The 19,719-nt window shown below is 40.1% G+C and overlaps 1 protein-coding gene across 1 annotated transcript in view; it reads right to left on the bottom strand.

The window, feature by feature from the left end:
* KYNU (kynureninase) overlaps nt 1-18,211 on the bottom strand; it is a 54,407-nt gene extending 36,196 nt beyond the window's left edge. Inside the window, exons 1-3 of the mRNA XM_009703541.1 lie at nt 18,043-18,211; nt 12,522-12,642; nt 5,433-5,515 (exon numbers count right to left, since the gene is read on the bottom strand). Coding sequence (XP_009701843.1) covers nt 5,433-5,515; nt 12,522-12,642; nt 18,043-18,211 — 373 coding nt within the window. The remainder of the gene's footprint in view (nt 1-5,432; nt 5,516-12,521; nt 12,643-18,042) is intronic.
* Between the last annotated feature and the right edge of the window lie 1,508 nt (nt 18,212-19,719).

The raw sequence follows: 19,719 nt of genomic DNA, 5'->3' as shown, positions 1-19,719 counted from the left end.
TACCTCAGACAAAAATCAGGTCAGAAGTCTATACGTAAAGTAAGACTTGCAGGCTTATCTTTGTCATAAGTTTATACGTAAAGTAAGTCAGAAAACATATTGAGACGATCATCTATTGTAAGTGGTTACTGTAATGTCAAGCTAAATCTCATCTCTAATAAAAAAAACAAGCAAAATTGGCCTATTGAATGTAACAGACCATTATTACTGTAGCAACTTAGCAAGAAGCTATACCCACATAACTCCGAGGAGGCTAATAGGGGATGCCTTTTGGCTGCAGCTAATCAGAGGCAGAGCTCACGGAGTAACAGCTAATTGTCAATACAGAATATTTGGTAACAAATTCTCAAACCTTTATCAACCACTGGTGAAATGTTTTGGGCAGGATGAGGGACTCCATGTTGGGCAGGAAGCCACCGAGATACAGAGAAAATCAATTCCTGTTTCTTTCTGCTTTGCCTGACATCTCTTGTTGAAAAGCAGTAATTCGTCCTTGACACAAATCCCTGCTTTGAGAGTCTTCTTCAGCTGGAAGATGGGCTCACGCACCTTGCCTTAGTCATCGCCCCAGCAATGCAGTTTGCCAAAGGTGGAAAGAGGTTGCAGACAGGGAGGGATGAAGACAAGCGTGAGCAGGCAGGGAAGGCAACAGCCACCCTTGAGATCGATCAAGAGGAAAGGAAAACATAATATTGGGGTAAAAAAGGTAAGGGGAGCCACAAGAAATGGAAAGGTGAATCCTGGGTTTCTCCTGTCCCTGCCTTGGAGGGCACACAAGGTCCCAGCCGACACGGGGGAAAGGCAGTCAGAGCACCGAGACACTCCCACCGTATCCCACAGAGTTTAAGTTCGTGGAGTTATTACTTTGCCAGCCTAGGAAAAAGACATAACCATTGGCTGAACTCAATACAAGTGAATATAGCCAAAGAACATGGAAATCTATAATTAAGAAATCTGTAATTAAGTTTATTCATAAATCCTTGCCAAGCAGGCCTCAGCTGCTGCCACCACAGGAAAAGCCAACCATTCTGATTGAGGTATTCAAGGGCCTTTCTTTGTGTTGTCGAAATCTCCAAGTATTGGACAGAAAGATTTGTTGATGGTTGTCAGTGACTCCAGAGGACCTGTCCAGGGGATGAGGCAGGAGCAAAAAGAGATGTCATGAATAAGTTCCCTCCTTCAGACACCAGGAGCATCACCAGGTTTGTGGGAAAAAATATAAGTAGACTTAGTTCTTCATAGCAAAAAATAAGCTCTTTTCCTCACTCAAAACTCCTCTCCTTCACTTTCTTTTCTTCCCTGTGATAGCATTGCATCTGCAGGCTCCATGCTGCTGAAAGAGGTCACCTTGTGACTGTTCTATTGCAGATACAGAAGACAGCTAGAGAGAGTGATTGCCGCTCAAAACAGTATTATTTGCAGTCTTAATATTTCTATGGAACTCTTGAGGCTGAAAAAAGGGATAGCATCAAGAAATGGTATTGTTCTGATTTCTCCCCCTGCTCCTTCCATGAAATCTGTGGCTTTCACAGCAAATTCTGCATAAGCAATCCTCTGCCTGCTGTACCATTTCCATATAAAACAAATGGTTAATCTGTGGATCACTTTTAGCTGCATGCTAGCATCCCAAATTAAATATGACACTACATTTGTCATGTAAGTCTTGGTCTTCCGTAAATTATATATTTATTAAAAGCTTTCCATTATTGAATTTCATGCCCACAAAACAAACCTCATCCGTGTCATTGGAAAACTGTTATCCTTTATAACCTGCACCGCGTTTCAGAAAACAACCTTTCTGTGATCCAATTAACCTATTACGATATTCAAAGACCCGGCACACAGGAGACAAAATTATGTTTGCTTTCTTTATTTCCTAACTTTATACCATATCTCCAAGACAGGCTAAAACCTGTATGTTCTGCTTGATAAATCTCCTCTTTAATAAAAGGAAGCAGCATTTGCAAAGTATAACTTCAGAGACAATTATGATTGTGTTAGGCAGACACTGCCATCCTTCTCCTCTCCGACTGCAGCGGGAGACTGATCCTCACCAGAGTAAGTAAAAAGCATTTTGTAAAATGATTGAAAAAAGGCTAAGGGCCCCAATTCTGAAAAAAAGTTTGGTTATTTCAAATAATCCTTATCACTCAGAGTCACTACAAATCTGTTAAGCATTCAGTCTTCCCTCAGAGACCTGCCTGAGCACACTGTACAGCAGCAGCCATACAGTTAATCTTGTTCCATCAGAAGGTGATCCTGCCAAGGTTGTAATGTTTTAATAAAGTCTGGTAGGAGAAGCCGAGATTACCGTCACTGCGTTATGCCACTCGGCGTGAGCATAGAAAAAAGCTTTGGCATCCATTGACCTTGACTCTGCATTTCACAATGTATTTACTACTGTAACTTTCATTGAACAAGAAAATGTGACTGCATTTAATAAGCAAGGTGTTATAGCACTACAAACCATTAAACAGACAAAGATGTTTTACAGTCTTTAGTCCATTCCTGAATAAATCTCACCAAATAATTTTTACTTACTACTGCTACTTAGTGTGAGAAATTACAATTCCTCCTCCTCCATGACATACTAGATATTGAGTAAAAAAATAGGGTAAAATTCTGTTTAAGTTCTTACATTAAATTCACTAAAAAGTAAATTCAGAATTCACTTAACTCATACATACTTGGTATTACATCTTGCTGGAAAACAGTACTCGATCGTAAATACCACATTGGAGGAGAGCATTTTAACATAAGATTTCCCTGCATTTATTCTCTTAGCCTTTTCACTGTTACCTAAATTTTTAAAAATCAGAACTTAACACAATGCATCCATTATTTGGGAAATACTAATTCATTTGCATTCTAAGAATCACTCACATAAGTCCTGACAAAAACTATGAGGATATTATATAAATAAAACTGTGCTGGCATGCGAATCTGAGGGCCAAATTTGAGCCCAAACCACACTTCACAGTTCAATTAAACAAAGTCCAAAAGAGCCTGGAGAACAAAATCCAACCTGATAATGCTGATATGCCTTTTACTGCTAAGGAAAACAGGACTTTGAAACACTTCCCAGCAAAGAATTTTAAAAACAAAAGTAGTTTAATGGTAAGGCGACCTCAGTCACAATTTTTACAGAAAACTTTAAAATTAATAAAATTGTTGTAAGTTCAGTGTAGTCTGGCCATTGTGATAAAAATAAAAAACCACTAGTATCATATAAAGTTTGGAAAAGAAAAGAAAAATAAGGAGACTGACAAGCAATTAGATGAAATTTAAGCAAAGCTCTCATTTCCCTCTCCTTACACTCAGAATATGTCTTTTACTTAAACAAATATTATAATACACATTGAGCTGGCAGCCTCTACAAGACAGATGGCTAAGGGGGGAAAAAAAAAATCCCAGCCTGACTCCCTGCTTTCTGCAGTGACTCTTAACCCAAAGCTGAGGTCAAACTGACCCCAGCACCGGCACTGGCAGGAGGTCAGTGCTCAGCCTGCCCCGACACCCTGCGGGGACTTCACGGGGGCCCGTGTTTTGCAAACAGAGCAGTCGTAAACATTCACAGAAGGTGATGCAGAGAAGGATGAAAATTCAGGTGCTTCAAGCTGCCCTTTGGGGGATCTTGGCTCTCTCTCCTTGTTACGTGAAGAGCATCAATGGTCTTACTTTGTTACTTTACTAATTTAGGAGCCTGAAATTAGGTAATGTCACTATTCTCCCATTCGCATACGACGTAAGAGAAATTCTCCACCGTCCAGTTAATTAAATTCAAGGTTTCCAGTTTAAAAGCCCTTACTATGCATAGGGCTAGTTGTGTGATAACTCATATTTCCCCACCTCCTCACGGTTTCCCAGTTATAACCTACAAGAACATCCACTTGCCTGGAAAGATTGGTCAAACTAGAGAAATCCCTAAATCAACTGCACTCAGCATTTCAACACCCTCCACCCCTTATATTCTCACATTTTTATGTTCCATGATAGTTAACAGATGAATGTACTGAGCTTTCCCTTGAATGCAATGAAAGCAAGAAAAGTAATTTCTTAACCTCCTGAGCATTAACTAGGTACTATGGTAGCAACTTCCAAAATGAGAACAATCAATCTGCATTTTAGTTTTTATTTCATTCTGCAGATGAGATCACTCCACATAGCCCAGTGATGCCCAGTCTAGCCACGCTCATGTTTATGTTATCTTACTGCTTACATCATGGATAGATCAACTAGAACAATATTTTCTTGTATTTGCTCAGCTCCAATACGGCTCCAACAGCGATGTCTAGTATTCTAGTTATTTGGAAACTTCTTCATGAAGTCATGAAATTACTTTATATGTAAATATATAAATAAACCTGTCATGAAACATTCCTTAAGGTCTCTGTTTCCAGCTGTTCAGACCCTATTTGTTTCTCTTGAAGAAGAACCATAAATTTCTCATCGAACGCTTTGTCTATAGTTGGAGAAGAAATTATGAGACAATATCTAGCGTACACTAGGTCAACTTAACTCTAACATTTTTCCTTAGTGAAGGCACAAATGAACACATGATAATTCAGTTCAGATAGTCAGTATTGACAGTTGCCTTCAACAGCTAAATTGAAATACAGGCCAAATCTCACTAAAATCTACTAACCTAGCCTTGACAATGGCTGTAAGTGTTGGGGAGAAAAAGGATCATTTCTCTTTCCTCTTCTGACTGCAACAACTCTGAAGGAAACCCCAGTGAAAAATTATTTCAGCAACTACACACAGCTTAGAGTAAGAGGTAATAGAGGAAATTTGCATTCTGACTCAGATGACTGCTTTGATGGCTGGCAAACTCACCAGCAGAAGTCCCCAGTGCTCCTTCCCAGTCTCTAGAATAACCATTTACCACCAAGGTCCTGCGGCACTGCAGACTCCTCCAGAGGTACAGCAGGGTAATGGGAACTCACAAATAGCAGGTCCTGCTTCAATTATCTGCTTCATTGACATAAGCAGTTCTCAAACATGAGGCTGGATTTAGTGGTGGGGAAAGGAGGAAAAGCAGAAAATGTCTAGATAGAAATCATTTTTCAAAGGGGAAAGTTCATTGGTTTACTTTTAGGAGAGCAATTGAGAATCTGTAATGCCAACTGCCCTTTAAAAGGGCTTCATGTGTTAGACCAAGTGGTTTACAATGCTCCAAGAAACACTTTGCCACAATTAGTTTCATGAGATGCATATGCTCATTTAGTATCGCATACATTCATCTCTTGAATAACTTGCAGTCTTCAAATAAATTTTTAGTGCATGCACGAGACACTCAGAAAAACTACTTTAAAATGAAAGAATGCAAAGAACTAAATTCTGGTTACAGACTTTCAGGACTTTCAGTCTTAAAAGAAACTAAATTTGGTTTTGTTTCTGGAGAAAGATTCTTCCCTGCAGTTCACACCTACCAACCAGCTCAGTCATCAGGTCCAGGATGCACTCGTCTGCCGAAGCCCATGGGCGCTGACCATGGAAATGGCCATGAACACCTCTGAAAAGGAAGAGGCAAACGATGAAAACATATGCTGTTCCCTTTGGATCAGTCCTAAGAAACACACCTGATTTGGAGATCCCACATTTGGAGGAAGGAGGAGGAGGAGACTCACCTAAGCTGAGTACAGCACTTTTATGATGCCATTAAAGCTTGTAGCAAATGCAATTAATTTGTTAGGTTTTGATAGGTTTTCAGTTGCTTGAAAACTATTTATTTTGGCCCCCAAAATTCCTCTAGAAATCTCTCAAAATTAAAGATGCTAGCTTTTTCACAAGCCCTCTGGAAGTGCCTGTGTGGGTACAAGAACCCCCCAGGAACAGGCACACCAGGAAAGGGCCCGGTGCTGCCCAGTGCAGGATGGCACTCCACTAACCCCAGCTCACGTAAACTACACAGAGAGTTACTCCACCTGCATTTCTAGCTGAACGTTGTATGGTGCAGAGGATGGTAGACTTGAATACTGCCTTCCTCCCAGACAGAAATATTTCTTGTCAGAAACAATTTCTCTCCTCCTGAATCTCCTGCCTGAACTCACCCTTCTGCTTAAACCAGCAGGTATTTTATGTATATGCAAGGAAGCACCTGCCCAAACAGAGCTGCTTGCTAATTTTTATTGCTTCTCTTCTCACTGCCAAATTGTTCTAGATCTAAGCGTGCATAAACCTTTTTGGTTTGACACAGGGCACATAAAAACTTTATTTTGCAAACTGTTCCCCTCTACAGTGGATCATGTGGTCACCTTAAACCTGAACGCGTCACTACTCTGAAGTGACAGATGTTTACATTCTCTAGATGAAGCGCTCTGATTTTTGCTTCATATGTGACAGAGAAGTAAACTTCTAAGGTAGCCACCATGCATATATAAATGAAAAGTCGCAAAGTTTCTTAAATATGCAGGATATAGCGCACAGATTTAAATGCAAATGAAGGCAGGTTGAGAAAAGTAATAATGGTGCTAATCCAGGGGAACATTGCTTTGGGCTTCCATCTCACACTGGACGATTTTCATATTTGCTGAGCACCACAGGGTACCTGTGGAGTCGGAAATGCCAGGCTGCATGTGGTTGAGGCAAACCAAGTGTAAAGCTGTTTCAAAACAGGGACAAAACCAGTAGGAAACTGGGCAGAGAGCAAAAAAAGCCCTAAAAGCTGTGACGAGAAAAATGGAAAAAAAAAAAAAAGGAACAAGTAATAAACGTTTTACAGAAGACCAGGCACACAATATTCACTCAAAATCATGAGAAGACATCTGGCAAATTAAGACATGAGAAAGGAGGGCGTATGAGACACTACCAGCTAGTACCCCATGCTTAAGGCTATTTAAAAGATTGGTTTTCCCTGTCCACCTCCTACTTTCCCTTCTCAGGTAGAATTTTGTTCTGTCTCCCACACAAATTACCTGGACGTTTTACAGCCAGACCCTTTCTGATTGACTTGGGTTTAATTCATGCCTCTTAGGGATATTTCCAAAAGAACCACGGTTCTAAAGAAAAAAGAACTGCTGCAAAAAGCACAATTTGTATTAACCATTTCGCGCCTATTTGCAAAATACCATTTGCTTTTGGACTAGTTTAGGTCTACAGCTGAAAGAGTGCATAGGTACAACTGAACATCTCTTACAGATAAAACCACCTCCCTATGTACAACAACCTATGTATAGCCCTGCTCAGATGACAAGGAGAACCCCGATCCCTAATTTGGATAAGGTCACGGTACACTAGCTGACTGTTTTTCTCCATTTTAGAATTGCTCTCTGATGAGACCTTGATAGCAGAAAGCGGGCAGTGTGAAATAGCACTCATTTACAAGAACATTTCATAGATGAGGAATAAGGCAGTAGGTGGGTAGGGGAGAAAACGAAGTAAAGGGCAGGATTAGTGCTAAAAGTTCCTCCCTTCTGTCAGAGCATAATGCAGCTGCTTTCCCTGAAGACAGCGGTATGTGTTTCACAAACAGCAAGACATTTATTGCTAATTTCCCTTCTTATTCTTAACTATAATATAGTGATCAAGGGACTTTGGGATAATCGAGACTGTTAAAATAAAAAGAACCAAAGATTTTCAGTGGCTCCCAGCCTGAGGGGATCTGTATTTCTGAAAGGGGATAGTGAACACAATAAGATGTGAAAAAGAAGCCCTAACTACCTATGGGATTCTCTTTCATTAGCTTTCCCTGATTTTATAGCCATTAATGTCCTTCTAACAAGAATTTACTGATGAAAGCGCTCTCTATCAGGACACAGGACTAACAAAATTTCAGAATAAATTTCCAAGTTATCATGAAAGCAGATACGAGATTTTGGGCATGAGAATATTTTATTTTGAGAGGAAAACATGGACATTTAAGTATATTGAAAGAGGGGAGAGCCAGCATTAATTATTATTCATATTATTATTATTATTATGGCACAGCTTATAGCTTGCCTCCCTCTTGATGGCCAATATAAATGCCAAGAGACAAAAATTATTGCAGCTAAAATGGTAGTTAAGGGCATTTTCTTGGACTCTTTTTTTATTTTAATCACATGAAACTCCGTAGCCTTTGCTGATGGCACAATACATTCTATTACACTTAGGTTGTAAAATTCTATGCTCTGCCTCAGAGAATTTATATCTCGGTATATTATGCCACCCCTCTCTCAGCTCTGGTAGACACTGAGGGTCATAATCTTTAAGGACACAACCGCAGTGCTCCTGGCGTTCCCCTCGGACACGGATAGCCTACGTCTCATTTTGTTTCCACTGCACTCTAGGTAGCAAGAGAGATTTAAATCGAGGTACTCAAATTAATGAATACAAAACGTGGCCCATCAAATTGTAAAGCATCATACAAACAGAACTATTTCTTAAACTACCGTGAGAGTTTCTCATTGCGCAAATTAATTTTAGTCGGTTACCATTTTATTTTCAATTTGGCAAGAAATCACAATGCCACATTTTATTCGCTGAGGTCTGGTTGATTTAAAGCTCGCTAGGGGAGCTAGAAACACATTTTCTGATATGATCCCAGGGTTTCAAAGGCAGTGAGAAGAGGGATTTAAATTAATTGCCAGCTTCAGGAATCTTCTGCGCTCATCCAAATCTTGTTCAAGTGGAAATTTCCTTCTTGCATCTTTGCCAAAAATGATGCAAGATATTTAATGAGCCAACACATACTCAAGTTTGACCACGGTTTCAAGCAAAGAAACAGCCAAAACAAAGGAAGACATATCCAAAGGAAAAAAAAATAATTGTACGGAGCAGTAGATTAAAGGCAAAACTAAAAAACCCAGGGTATTGAAACAGGCATTTACAGCTCTAACATACAACCTGCTGAAAGGCACAACGCAGAGATGACTCCTGCCAAATGGCAGAAGTGGGTCTGTCAAACAGAACACGACCGAGCCCCGCCAAGCTGCACTCCTGTTTACAGGGCTGTTATATCTTTCGGGAGAAGTTCAGCACATAGAACCAAAGACACCTTTTGACTCAGTGAAAATAGTCTTTACAACTGCAGGTGTTAGATTATAAAACCTTCCACAGACTTGGAGTTTTTTTGTCTACTATGTTCATGTCAGAAGCCCGTTGCCAGACTGCTTCAATGCTTAGAAGTCTATATACATATTTTTTTTCTAGCCTCAATTTATTAATTCTTAGTTTAGATTTACTTTGCCAGCACGTTATTTCACATAAGTGGCTTCTTTCTTCCCCTATGTTTACCCCCTGATACATCCACGGAGAGCAATAATTTTTCCTTTCAGTCTTCATTTTGCTCAACTAAACAACTCTAATCCTCAGGACTTCCACTCAGCAGGTTCTCCACTCCCCAATCACCCTACCAGCCCTTCACAAGAGCATAACAACTGGCTATGGCAGACTCCCTTCTGTTTTAATAGTTCCACTTTAATGAGTTACTCGGACGTGAGAGACATTGCCTGCTGCAGCAAGTATGTTCGCATGCAATAATGATTCTATAAAATACATTAATTGCTTAAACAGTTGTGGCAGGGGAAAGGGAAAACGAGACACTGCAAAGCACCTATTGGCTTTTATCCAACCAAATCACTTGAACCTTCGTCTTTTAGATTTCAAAAAACTGGATTATTGGCTGCTGTAGGCTAAGCACGGAAGAGACAACTCTTCATCCCTTTCTGCTCCTCATTCAATAAAACTTGGATTTAGCTGAAATCAAAATGAAAGAAAGATGAAGTCTCAAAGGCTCTTTTTTAATCCATACTAAGAATGCCAGTGGCCTGGATTTGTAGTATTTATACATCAACATAAAAAAAGAGGACTGAGGAACATGGAAAGAAAGAATATAAAACCAGGAAAGGTACGTGGGAGGCAGATGTAAGAGAAGAAAGCTATAACCCACCATTTAAAGCTGGGGGTAGAAAAAGGGACAGTGACACTGTATGAGGGAACACAAGAAGAAATGCATGAAAAGGCCTCTTTCTCTCCACGTCTTACTCTAACCAGTTACCATCACCACACAGAGCTAAAGCGACAAGCTTCCTTGCCCTTGATCACAGCTACTGGGTGATCTTCCTTTTCACTCTTACCATTAACTATAAGCAGTGAAAACCATTTAAGTAGACAAGTATAGTAGTTATTTGAGATGAGTCCCAAGACACAACAAACAGAAAATGCGATAAACCAATCTAGAAAAAAGCCAGAATCTATATCATTGCTGACTTGAAGGATGTACCTAATTTGCATGCCATTTCTTAGATTCTCACTACTTATTTATCTAAGTCACAACCACTAAATTCCACGCTGCCAACACACAAGCCATCGAACAGGCTTCAGCTGGTAACAGCTATTACTTTAGACCGGATTTTGCTAGGCTGTCCTTGGTGACAGGAATAAAAATACCCATTTCTGCATCTCCAACCACTTATTCCTTTGCAGTCCCCAGCACCTGATCCTGCCCATCAGCTTCTTTAAGCATACACTGCTCCGTTCAAAAACAGTTTGACTTTACCCTGACTTTCTTAGTTGCTTTAGGTGCATCTGCAACTAGCAGGATTTTGTTCTAGGTTTTTGTTGATTTTAGTTTGGATTTGGTTTGGGTTGTTTTGCTTTTGTTTGTTTGTTTTTTTGGTTTTTTGGGGTTTTTTTTAAACTTTCTGATTTCTTCTGGGTAAGGTGTTTGGGGCCAAGCTGTATTTTTGGCAAATAGCTTTTCTAGATTTGCTCCCTCTCGTCCGATGGCTTGATATTATGTTCAGCCATATTTGCCCCTTAGCTACTGAAGGCACTTTTGATCTTCTCAAGAAACATGCTGCCTACTCTTTTCTTTTGGGTTTTTATAATCATCAAGAAAAAAAAATAATCCTTCACTGTAGCAAAGACAAACATAAGAATGGAAAAGAACCAGTGAAAAGGTGCAGTGAATGAGCTGAAATATGTTTGTGCTCCCAGTGCACACTCTAACAGACAAAAGTGCTATCTGACTTTTACCTTTTGAAAGAGCTCAGCTGTTACCCTGATAAAGTAGGATAATCATACAGAAATGGACAGGCTTGCAATTTTTTCAAATGACTAGAGAAACTGCAGTGCTGTGCCGAATGAATAACCAGGAGGAACGAGTGCTTCCCAAAGTTCACATTCATTCCCATTCATTCTCAACCTTCTTCTCACTTACGAGAATAGAAGTAATAAATAGAAAACAGTAATCCATTTTTATTAACCCACAGCATTCATAAATTGACAAGTGAAAGAACAGCCACAGAGTTTTCACATTTACATCGTGAAGCCTCCATCTAGACCGTTTCTACTGAAAAAAGGCTGCCCAGTTAGCAGAATTAGTTTTTCCTCTTCTGCCTCCCCACATTTCCTCTGCTCTCTCACCATGAAATCACATCTGTTCCACTCATATCCCGCACCCTATAATAGTGTTCATCTCTCTCCCAGCTCACTTACTCATCTGGATGTTATTTTCCTTTCCTGCCTTCAGCTCCCTGGCTTTCACTTATCTTTTTTCTTACTTGTCCCTGCTCCAGCTACTCAGGCAGGTGCTGGACACCTCAAAGCGCAGACTCTCCATGGAAACAAAGTATAATATTAAAAAAAAAAAGCAGCTTTTTAATTTATAGGTAGGAAAAAAAGTTTCCCATTTGCTGTGATGACAATGCCCCTTTACTGCAACACTGAAATGTGTCTCTCTTTTGTGCTCCTGTCTGCCTTACATGAGATCCATTTGGCAGAGCTCATCGCGATCCGCTCGCAGCTCCTTGCTGAGATGCTACTGAGAAGACAGGAATGCTTCTTTCTAAATAGAATGAACTTGTCAGGCAGAGACCTGGTTTAAGAGGAGCCAAAAACCTGCCAGCACTGGCAGCAGCACCACCTGCGCTCGGTGCTATTTCAAGGGGAACTGCCCATTGCAAGGCCTGCAGGGTGAATCACATGCAGTTAAAAGTACTAATTAGAAAATCACAGGGCCTGAAACTGAATCATGTTCCCCAGCAAACAGCAGTAACCAAATGAGTTTGCGTTTCTTGCGTATAAGCACACATAGCAATTGGATGGGGATGGTTAAGCTGTGCAGGTCCTCCACATGAGCCAAAGCAGAGCCACCAGGTTATCACTGCTGGAAGTTTCTCTTTGCCTGCTTTACTGTTCACACCTTTAAAGGAGATATAAATAGTGCTAGGGAAACACTGAACATGCTTTACTCCCAGGCTGTAGTGTTTTTAACATACTATTCTTTTATTCAAGCATTTCCAAGGTAGATCCCAAAATAAAATGAAACACTCATAGAATCATAGAAGGGCTGGAAGGGACCTTTAGAGGTCATCTAGTCCAACCCCTCCTGCAGTGAGCAGGGACATCTCCAACTGGATAAAGTTGCTGAGAGCCCCGTCCAGCCTGACCTTGAATGCCTCCAGGGATGGGGCTTCCACCACCTCTCTGGGCAACCTGTTCCACTGCTTCACCACCCTCATTGTAAATTTTTTTTTCCTTTTCTCTCCTCATCTGAAGCCCAGGTTAGCATCTCGCATACCCTGCGATGTACTCACGTTCGAGCCCATTTGTCCAGTTCTTCATCCAAGTAAGTTTTAACTTTTCTTGGCTGGAGCCCAAGAGAATTCCCAGCAAAGTATACGCATGTTTCCTCTCCGTTCACCAGGCTCAGATCAGCTGTGGAGGGAAATCACAGAAACGAGACACACGTGGGAGTGAGCACAGGGGACAGCACACATGCACACACACACACACGTCACTACCCAGAACTCTGTCCATTCAGCATCTCCCTGGGACATCGTGGTCCCCACATGCAAACAGAGGTACCGCATCCGGACCTTCCTCCCAGATCACCACGCAGGTGACCCTGCAAAGGGGTCTAAGGAGGAGGACAGCCTAGCAATTTGCAAGCAGTTATTCCCCACATCCTTCTGCAATTTTTGGCTGAGTCCATCTATACTTGTTCTGGAGCTAATGTGAGTTCAGGCAGCGTTAGATCCCCAGGTCCCTGGGGCTGTGTGGGAAGCAGCCACCAGCACTGATTTTGTCAGGTCTGTAACCAACAGTGAGTAAAGAGGGAGCATCTTCCTGACCAGGCTATCCACTTATCATCCATCATCAATATATTCCTACTCCTGAGTTGTGAAACTACTTGAATCGTGTGTTTAATAAAAAGTTAAGACTAGGTAAATCCGTATCTTTCATCTAAGGTGTCCTTGCGTGATTAAATCACTATTTAGAAAAATGTAGTCATTGTATAGAATATTTTAAGGTAGTCTCAAAAGTTCTTGTCAGCATTTATTGTGGGCTGCACCTCATGTCATCATCATCATCTGAGGAGGAAATCTATGTTGACAAATTCTTTCAATGATTAGGAAAAAAGCAAAATGATAGAAATTTATAAATAGCTCTAGTGAGGTTCTGAAAAATCTAATTACCCCATGTCATCATCCATCAATCCAAGCATTGTCTTTTTCTATTATTTCTCATCTCAGAGATTCTTGGAGGGACAAGTGATGGTGACCTTCTAGAAGTAGTAAGTAATTTGCATTCATCTATACGTATACTTAACAATACCCCAAAAGTTAACATTACATGTATTTTTGGTAAACATAGTCAATATACCTCAGAAAAAAAGATCAAGTGAACGAAAATGTTGAGATACATACTAGAAACAAATTATAAGATTGCATTTGTGTCTGTGAAAATTTATATTAGGGCTGCAGAAAAACAGATTAGATGCCTGGAAAAGGTCTCTTACTACCTTTTGCACTAACAATTACCAACTTCACTGAACTTCACCAGAAACACATTTTTCAGAAGTATAGACAACTCGGATAATTTCTTAATTAAAGCTTCAGAAGCTTTTAAAAAACGTAAGTCAGAGAGCAATTTCAGCCTAATCTGTTTTACAGATACTATGTCTGTTTTTCATCTCTATTCTAATATGAATGAAAACAGAGAGGCATAAATATTATCCATGCTCCTAAACTGGTTCTATTAACAGTTCTTTTCCTATCAAGAAACACAATAATACTGCCTCATTGGGAATAGAGAGAAGGAACTTGGCTCAAGAATTTGGAGCTCAGTCTCGCTTATACTCTTTATACTCCAATCAAGCATTAAAAAAGGTAAGGAATTACAAGCAAGTTAGCTTTTCTTCCACCACAATCCTTTCTAAATAAAAATGCCTCTTGGCTCACTCTTGGCGAGAGATAGCATTACCACTTTGACAAAGTGTATTTTTCTACTTTTGCACCTGTTATTTTGGATATTCTTTTTTTGGTGTGTTATCAACTCTGTGTTGGACTGTACTCTTTTCCTATTCACAAAAAGCCGTTTACTTCCCCCTCTACAACATCACTAAAAGACTCATTTTAGACCAGTGCTGCTTCCAAAACTAGGCTTGTTTTTTGCAGCATCTTTGTCATTTCACAGCTTCTTCTGACCAGCACACTGTTGTGCTCCAACATTTCCTCGGTCAACGTGATGATCTTTACAGCAACACATTTGTTTTCTTGAGACTAGCACTTGTCTTTCCCCAATTTGCTCTTCCCTCATTTCTCACAGTATTGGCCCTTTTTATTTCTGGAGGAGCTGCAGTTGACATGCAATATATATTGAAATATTCAAATAGGAAATTAGCACAATTGATGAAATAACAGCTGGTGCAAAAATTGCTGGAAAGAATTGCTGAAATGTGTCCTTAGAGTAGCCTGAATAAAAAAAAAAAAAACCATGAACAATGATTTACTTTAAGATTAATTAGATACATTATAAGTTATTATCACACCTACTCAGATTCATGCAAACTGGTCAGATCTAATAACTTAAATTATTTTGCATGCTAAACATACCCATTCATCTACATTGAAGATGTATTTCAATACCTTTTAGACCTCAAAGAAAAAGCAAGTTTAGTTTCAGAAATATTCAGTCCAAAAGGGAAAAGGACAACATCTTTATTAACCAGAAAGGAAGGACTAAATCTGCTTATACATATCCGAGTCCTATCTTTTGTTGAAGGATAAAAGATCACCTCTTTCACACCTTCCTACACTCCCCTCACAAGCCCTCCAAACAAAGATCCAGATTTATATGATTAACCACTACCTTTAACCATCTCTTCAGGGAAATATAGCTCAACACTTTCAGTCTGGGACATCTTTCTATTCCCAAGAAACCCAAATGATGCTCTGTTCCTTTACAAGACGACAAAGCACAAGCCATAGCCTTAATCAGATTGGTGATTTGGTGCCCGACTGCCAACTGCAATCCAGTCATTCCTACCTCCTCCCTGCAGCGCACGAAAAAGCATTAAAGAGACTTTGTTGTCAGCTCAGAGAAGAGCGAGGAGATCCAAACATTTCTCTAAATCTTCTGCTGTCATCTTTTCCTATTTGCTCACCTGAGCCTCGTCCCTCATGCTTGCACATAAAAGCTCAAAGATTTGCCAGGGACTTCATCTGCTAGTGGTTTCCACTTGATTGATACAACAAATAAACAGCTGTGACAGTTTATAAGTTGATAACTAAATTAAACTATTATAATGACTTTCTAAATATTTTTATGTACGTCATCTTACAGTCATGCCCTATGGATGTTCTCATCTGCTTCTTGTAAGGCTTCATTTTAAAACCTCATTGTAATGTTTTATGTAAATATATAAAGAATATTTGATGGCTAATATCTGTAATGACATTTATCTTCAGAAGCATGTTATCTAGGATCCGCTCCTGTGCTCAGATAAATGTCATGGGAGATCTGTCTCTATGGTATAGACACACAATGTAAATATATATATATATATGTATTTACACCCCTGCTGTTTTTCAGCAGGGAAGCTGTTCCTGATGACAGCTGAAGCACAGAAAAAGGGAGACAGGGGAAAAAGACGAGGCAAAAAAACCCTCAATTTGGGAACGTAGGAATGATGGGTTCTCTCTGCTGTTCAACTGCTACTACTTTGTAGGCTGCTTATCTTTGCTAAACATATATATCCACAGTCTCAGGACTAAATATCATAGTAACTGTGGAAAAAAAAAACATCAGCAGTCTTTGGGTCCAAATATTGTGGTAACTGAAAAACAAACAATAACAAAGGTTGGAAGAGAAGCAATGAAAACTGTCACAGGGGTATCAAAATCTCTACATACTTCTCAGAAGATTCTTTAATCGGAAGCTGCTGTGACACTACACTGAAAAGTGACCTTTCATATTCTTGAGACACATTTGACACGCTGTAGTCGAAGACACGGCTGCAGCTCAGGTGCCCTACTTGAGCTGGACTTTTGGACTTCAAACTGCACAGCCAGATGAAGGGCAGCAGCAATGGCCATGTGAGCTGCCTTCCAGCATCTTTCCAGCTTTAGAGGGACGTTCTGCAGTGGGACGCTGGCAGCTGAAGTGGCTTTGAGTACAGAATAGTCATACCCAAACAGATAGGGTTTAGGAAACTCTCTTAAGCAACCAGGGGAGGAAAAAAAAATAAATTACTTTTTGGCAGACAGGCTGAGAACACCTCCTCTGTGCCGGGGAAGCATCTAGTTTAAATATTTGCGAAGTGTCCAGTTCTTCTCTGAATAATACAAATAGCTAAACTCAAGGATTTAAAAGTGGGTGAAGATAAGCCAGTGCCACCAGTACACAGAGAACTAAGATTTATCATCCCCGTGTCCTAAGGACAGGAGCAGACTGCATTCCCAGCATTCATCATTGTGCAGCAGAAAGATACTGAAGACAAAGATAGTTTCAAAAGATGTCCAGGAATTCAGATAATTGATACCATTTCCTAACACAGATCCTTACTGGACATAATTTGGTGAATGTACCTGTAATTTCTCATGTACCATCAGTGCTGTTCTTTCAAGGGGGAAAAAAAAAATCTGCAAATTGTATCTGCATTTATTAGAAAATGAAAATATTTTGCAAGAAATTTCTACGATATTTTTCCTTTAATTTTTAATAGATACTTTCTGTCAAGGCTGATAAGGAGGAGAGTGACTATGCCTACTATGTTCACAATCTAAGGAAATAATATGCCATTTCTTCAGCTTCCAGTGTGTGATGACCAGGGCCTGCAGATTTGTTCTGCCTATATTTGACATGTGAGCTGAAAATAAACCTAGACAGGACTTGGGAAGCAGGAGAAGAGCGCAGAACCACGCAGCCTCCATAGGCGGGTTCTCCCACCAGGTTTCCCTGCATGATTTTGGCCAGATACAGCAGCAGCGGTGAGTACAAAAAAATCCCATGAAAATGTTCCATACTTTTGCTGGGCTGGCAGTGCTCACCCAAAGCAAACGCCTCCCTCTCAGCTTGCCAGCCCTCCTGCCTTCCCACCACGTCCTCTCCATGCCCAGGCATGCCACAAGCTCCTCGAAACAACCTACAGACCAGGAATGAAGCAGAAAAATTTCGAGAACCATTTTGCATGGCTACATTGAAGCCATATGCAGTTATCTATTTGTAGGCAATTCATGAGGAAAGGAGGAAAGATCTTCAAATAAAAGGTTTCATTATGAATTATTTGCTCAGATCAATTATTTGTTCTAAGGCACAGTCTTCCATTTGGCCTCAGGAAAAAAATCATCACTACTGCCAGCAATAAGGCATAAATGTTAATGTAATATATGTACAGTCTCTTTCATTAACTAAAATAATTGTAACTAGGTAGATAACACCAAACCATATTATACCAAGGAAGCAACTGCTCTGAACTATTGTAAGCGACATTGCCATTTCAAACCATTAGATAGAAATGCTTCTGCCTATAATTTTCAATCAGTCACTATATTGTTCAAAGCAGCTGACTGACAGCATAAGCACCATGTAAGTACTGTATCCTCACATTTTATTCAGGATGGAAATGAAAGCATAAAGCTTTCGGTGCTAGAATAAGTTGATGGATTGATTTAGCAACACCAGGGACATACTGTGCTCAGATATGACTGCAACTGCTCAATTATCTCACAAGTGACAATGATTTCCAAAGATTTGTGATAAACAGATGCAGAAGATGTGAAACCCCACCCTTCTTCCCCCCCCCCGCTCTCTCACTGTAATTATAACTCTCACTTGGAGGCAGATCCTTGACTTTTGGGATATAGAAACATTCACGAAGATGCTTTAACTCATCTTCTTCATCTAAGCAAAGAGCAAGTTTCTTGTCCGTGGGACTGCATCCTAGCCGCAAGGCAGCTTGTTCTAAAATGGTTGCTGGTATCACAGGAGAAGACGGTTCCATTTTCAGGTCATTCAATTTCACCTTAAAATGAAAAACGCCACAGTTAGCTTCTGCAGTGTGCATATTCACAAATGGCTGATAAGTAGCCACTAAAGCTGCATCATTCAAGACCCAAACTTACTTGATTTAAAGCTTTTTTAAAAAAGTGAAGTATTTGAATAGAATGGTAAAACTGATCAATTGAAGTATTTCCAAGGCAACATATTGCTGTAACCCCTGAAGGCTTTTTTCTTTTTTCCTCTATAGATACGTCCTTTTTTGAAGCTACATCAGCAGCTTCTAAGTTCTCTCACCAGACCGATAGCAGTTACAAACGCTGAAGTATCATTCACAGTTTTGAGATCTCAAAGCCAGAAGCAGCATTATTGTTTCTGCAGTCTGTGCTCCTAAAAATAGCAGGTGCACAGCTACACTGAAGTTGTTTCCAGGCTGTGCAACGTTCAGCCTCTTTCAGCTCTTCTGTCTTAAAAATAGGAGGGGGTGTTTGTGTACAGCCGTGCTCACGTACAAGGGCAGAGCAGGCAGGATACAGATGGCAGACGAAGGCATCGTTAGAAATGTAACTTTCAAGACCAGGACCTTGAATTAATGTTTCCTTCCAGCTACGCTGAATAATACGTTTTAGCTCCATTTGCCCTGGGAAAGGCGAGAAGCCCAAGTCAAGCTGCAAACATGACAGATCATAGTTTCTAACAGAATATCCAAAACTGTAACTGCAAAATTTACAAGCTCATTGATCTTGATAAGAAAAATAGTTCTGTAACTGTAATGCTCAGAGACACCACTGTGTTCAAGAGAGCATTTTTGCACTTAGCTTTACAGATCTATTGGCAAAGAAAATTTATGATACATACTCTGTACTTGAGGGTAAAACTTTGCCGGTGCTGCCTACTGAATCTTGTTGCAGAAGGCAGTGAAGAGGCTCATTGAGGTGCTTGGTGGTTGCCCCAGTTTAGGGAACTGTATAGACCACACAATATTCTCTCCCTTTCTAACATCCCCAAGAGTTTTGGTGCAACAGAAAAACTCTAGGGGATAGGCTGAAATAGGACAAATTAGCACATAATTTGCAGCACAGAGCCACCAGAGAGTACAGCTGCTTCTCTCTGAGAAAGAAAACTCTTTTAAGTACACATCCTCAATAAGTACCATCTCTCTTTTCTTAAAACCAATAGTATACTACAGTTATCCAGAAACCAGCTGTGGATAGAACAACAGACGATTATATGGGTTGTAGCCAGCTGACCATTACATTCATTGTCACTTAACCCAGCCTTGGTTTTTGTGGAAGAGGGTTTCTGAAAGTGTGGTGGTATATTCCAAGTTATAGATACTTTTAAAAATTAAATCCCTTATGACACATTTGTCTTTATTCTTTTCGCTTCAAATACATAAATGCAGATCAGGTTTTTTATCAAATTTTTATGCCAACCCCTGAACACCATCCAGAAGAGCTTCGTCGACACATATGGGAAGGACACCAGTTGGTATTTAAATATAAACTCCTA

Source organism: Cariama cristata, unplaced genomic scaffold, assembly GCF_000690535.1.
Source record: "Cariama cristata isolate BGI_N322 unplaced genomic scaffold, ASM69053v1 scaffold20187, whole genome shotgun sequence".
In the NCBI taxonomy this organism is placed as follows: Eukaryota; Metazoa; Chordata; class Aves; order Cariamiformes; family Cariamidae; genus Cariama; species Cariama cristata.
Note: the sequence above shows the minus strand (reverse complement) of the source record. Positions and strands in the feature narration are given on the sequence as shown.